The sequence below is a fragment of the Tupaia chinensis genome, unplaced genomic scaffold, assembly GCF_000334495.1.
Source record: "Tupaia chinensis unplaced genomic scaffold, TupChi_1.0 Scaffold000159_1, whole genome shotgun sequence".
In the NCBI taxonomy this organism is placed as follows: Eukaryota; Metazoa; Chordata; class Mammalia; order Scandentia; family Tupaiidae; genus Tupaia; species Tupaia belangeri.
In genome coordinates, this window is record NW_006159630.1 from 5,962,811 (window position 1) to 5,966,208 (window position 3,398).

Below are 3,398 nucleotides of genomic sequence, written 5' to 3' on the forward strand. Positions count from 1 at the left end.
CCAGGCCGCGGGTGTGGGGCTAGCGTGGTTCCCATGTCGCTGGCGTGGGGTTAGCCTGGCTGCCATGTCGCTGGCGTGGTGCTAGCCTGGTTCCCATGTCGCTGGCGTGGGGCTAGCCTGGATTCCGTGGAACTGGTTTGCATTGCATCTGGTCTGCATTCAGCTGGCCTGCACCGAGCTGGTTTGCAGGGTCAGTGGGCAGCAGTCACCCCAGGTCTGTCCCTGACCACCAAGCACCTCAGTTTCAGGAAGAAGCTGACTCAGTTGGCCAGACCCTGGCGAAGCTCAGCTCCAGCCTGGACGCCAAGTACAGCCCGGCCCCGGGGGAAGTCTGTGGTGCTCCCACAGAGCTGCTGCTGCAGCTGGAGGTGAGACAGCCCCCCCAGACCATCTGTACCCTGCTCCTGAGAATCGAGCTTGCCTGTCCTCCCGGCCTCCCCTGCCGGACCAGGAGAAGGCTGGCCAAGTACCGCATGCCTGTCCCTCTGCACCTCCGTGTCCTCGTTAGCACGTGACAAGGGCAGCCGGGGCAGAATCTGAGGCCCCTCCGGCTTCCGCTCACTTCCCTGAGTGGTTCTGGGCTGCAACCCCCATACCCCAACCAGCAGATCCCAGGATGCTGGGCCCCCAGGGAGGGGCTCCTTTTACTTCGCTGACTTCGAGCCCCTGCCAGGCCCTGGCCCTCTTGGGAGGATGGGAACGGGGTAGCCAGCCTGCAATGTAGCCTTGCCTCAGCCTCCACTGCTGGACACCCGGCAGGCAGAGGACAAGCAGCTGGCCGTGGCCCAAAGGGCCATTGGGGACCTGCAACGTCGGAGCCAGGAGGTGGCCCCTCTGCCGCAGCGCAGGAGCCCTCCCCAGCAGCCTCTGCACGTGGACAGCCTTTGTGACTGGGATGCAGGAGAAGTACAAACGCCAGCCCAGGCCTGCCCCCCCTGCCCAGCCCCACCTCTGTCCTCCTGGGTCCCCACCCACCCCAGCACCTCCAGCCCCTGCCCCTGCCCCCAGCTCCTGCCCTGTCTTGGCCCTGGCCCCTCTCCAGGCCCCTCCCTGCCTGTGCCCAGGTGCAGCTGCTGCGCGGGGAGCAGTACAGGCTGATGGACAACACGGACCCACACACCTGGGTTGTGCAGGGCCCTGGTGGGGAGACCAAGAGCGCCCCGGCCGCCTGCTTCTGCATCCCTGCGCCCGACCCTGAAGCCGTGGCCAGAGCCTCCAGGTGGGACTGCCTGGGATACCCTGGGGCAGGAGACAGGCCGTGGCCAGACCAGGCCCTGTAGTATCCAAGGCCCAGTGCCGGCCTTTCCCAGAGCAGCGACTCCCAGGGCTGGGAAGGGGTGAGGAGGTCATCCTTCTCTCACTTCCTCCTCCTACCAGGTTGGCCTCGGAGCTGCAGGCTCTGCAGCAGAAACTGGCCACCGTCCGGAGCCACCTGCAGGCCAGTGCTGTGGAGCCCTCTCGGCCTGGACAGCAGAGTATGGGGGGCAGCGTGGAGGGAGGAGATTCCTGCTCCGGCCATTGTGGGGGGTCAGGATGGGCGGGAGCCCTGGGTGAGGGACATCTGCTCTAGGGAGTCTGTCTTCTGGGCTGGCCATCTCTGGGTTGAGTCCTGCCCACCCCATCCTGCCTCCACCACAGGACCCTCTGTGACCCCCAGGGACGGCCTTTCAGGCACATGAGGCAGGTCCTAGACCTGACCAGCACCTCTGCCCTCCACTCCAGCTGGCTCGGCCTCAGTCGACCCCCAGGCCCAGAAGCTCCTTACCCAAATGACCCGGCTGGATGGGGACCTGGGGCAGATAGAGAGGCAGGTCTCAGCCTGGGCCCGGGCCCCCCTGAGCCGCACCAGCCCGCTGGAGGACCTGCAGGGCCGCATCCACAGCCACGAGGTGAGTGGTGGCGCCCCCGGGTGTGCACGCACCTCGGGAGAGGAGGGCAGAGCACAGGCAGCCTCTAGGACCCGAGGTGGAGGGGCGCGGACGGTCCTGGGCTCAGACAGGAGGGCTCCATCTGCTGTCCCACTCACTGCTCTGTGAGCTTGGGCAAGTCACGTAAGCTTCCTGGGCCTCAGTGTCCTCACCCCTGAGTCCAGGAGGATAGGACCCAGCAGGGGTCCCGAGGACAAAGTTCAGAAATGGCTAGGAAGTCTGGGAGGACCAGAGGCCCCCCACCCCCAGGAGGCAGTCTGGAGAAGCAAGGTCCCAAGAGCACAGGAAGCCGGGGGCTCCAGGGGGGGTCTCCCTGGAGAGGTCACAGCCTGTGTAGCTGATATCGCCAAAGAGCGTGTCCCCTGACCACGCCGGAGGTGAAAGCCGCCGAGCCGCCTGACTTGCCCTTCCACGCTGGTGCCTACTCAGACACATCGCAGCTGGTGCTGCTACTAAGGACCCGAACCCCGGGACCACCAGTTGGCGTAATGGCTAAGTCACTGGACTCCCACATAGTCGACCACGGTTCGCATCCCGGACCCGGTGGCTTAAAACTCACGCCAGGCGCATGTGTGTGCGTGCCCAGGTCCCAAGAGGAGAATGGAGGAGAAGGGATTGCGGCGTGACTATCCCTCCTGGGGGGGGATTTCTCGCTTTCTGTCTCTCTGTCTCTCTCTGTCTGTCTGGTGAGCGTACGCGCCCTATAGCAAAAACAAACAAACAAACAAAAAAAACTCGAACCCCACTGCTCCCATGACTGTGCAGCCGGTTACTGCCCCTGCAGAGGTGGCACGGCTGTGGGAAGCCACGCGGCCAGGAGGGGCTTGCAGGGGCCAGAAAGCACGAGAGGAGGGTGTTGCCAATCGTCCTGGGGTGACTCTGAGGGCATATGAGTGTTTGTGGAGGGTCTCCTGGGTGGGACAGCGAGGGAGGAGGTGTTGTGAGCCCAAGACTGCTGGGCACATGGTCGGCCCCAGAGCGGGCTGACAGCGGAGGCTCACACCCACGTGGCCCCTAGGTTTTGAAGTCGCGGGTGGGGTCAGGTGCACCGGGAGGCCCCGTTATGGATGGTAGGTGGCACCTGGCATGGGGCAGGCACAGCGAGGTGTGGGCACGGTGGATGAACAACTGGTGAAAGGGTGATGGCCCCAAACCCCACGTGAGCAAAGGAGGGCTTTGGCCACCTGATCCTGGACCTGGGAGACCAGGAAGGTGACAGTGACGGGAAGATGACAGTGCGCCTGGGGCTCACTGCCGAGTGCTTGACACCCAGGATCTTGTTCTGGCCTCTCGGCAGTCATCCTGATGAGGAGACCGAGGGCCAGAGAGGTTGCCCCTCCCTGGGCCATCCCTGGGGACTAGCAGGGTCAACACTGCACCTGGCCTCTGGCCTGACAGGCAGGTTGGGCGGGACCCAACCAGAGACCCCTGACCCCGGTCCCTCCCCAGGGCATGGCCCGACGCCTGCAG

At 64.9% G+C, this 3,398-nt stretch overlaps 1 protein-coding gene across 1 annotated transcript in view; it reads left to right on the forward strand.

The window, feature by feature from the left end:
• Positions 1-3,398, forward strand: part of EVPL (envoplakin) — a 19,545-nt gene that overhangs the window by 7,603 nt on the left and 8,544 nt on the right. Inside the window, exons 10-14 of the mRNA XM_027770813.1 lie at positions 243-368; positions 760-906; positions 1,065-1,219; positions 1,378-1,475; positions 1,723-1,982. Coding sequence (XP_027626614.1) covers positions 243-368; positions 760-906; positions 1,065-1,219; positions 1,378-1,475; positions 1,723-1,982 — 786 coding nt within the window. The remainder of the gene's footprint in view (positions 1-242; positions 369-759; positions 907-1,064; positions 1,220-1,377; positions 1,476-1,722; positions 1,983-3,398) is intronic.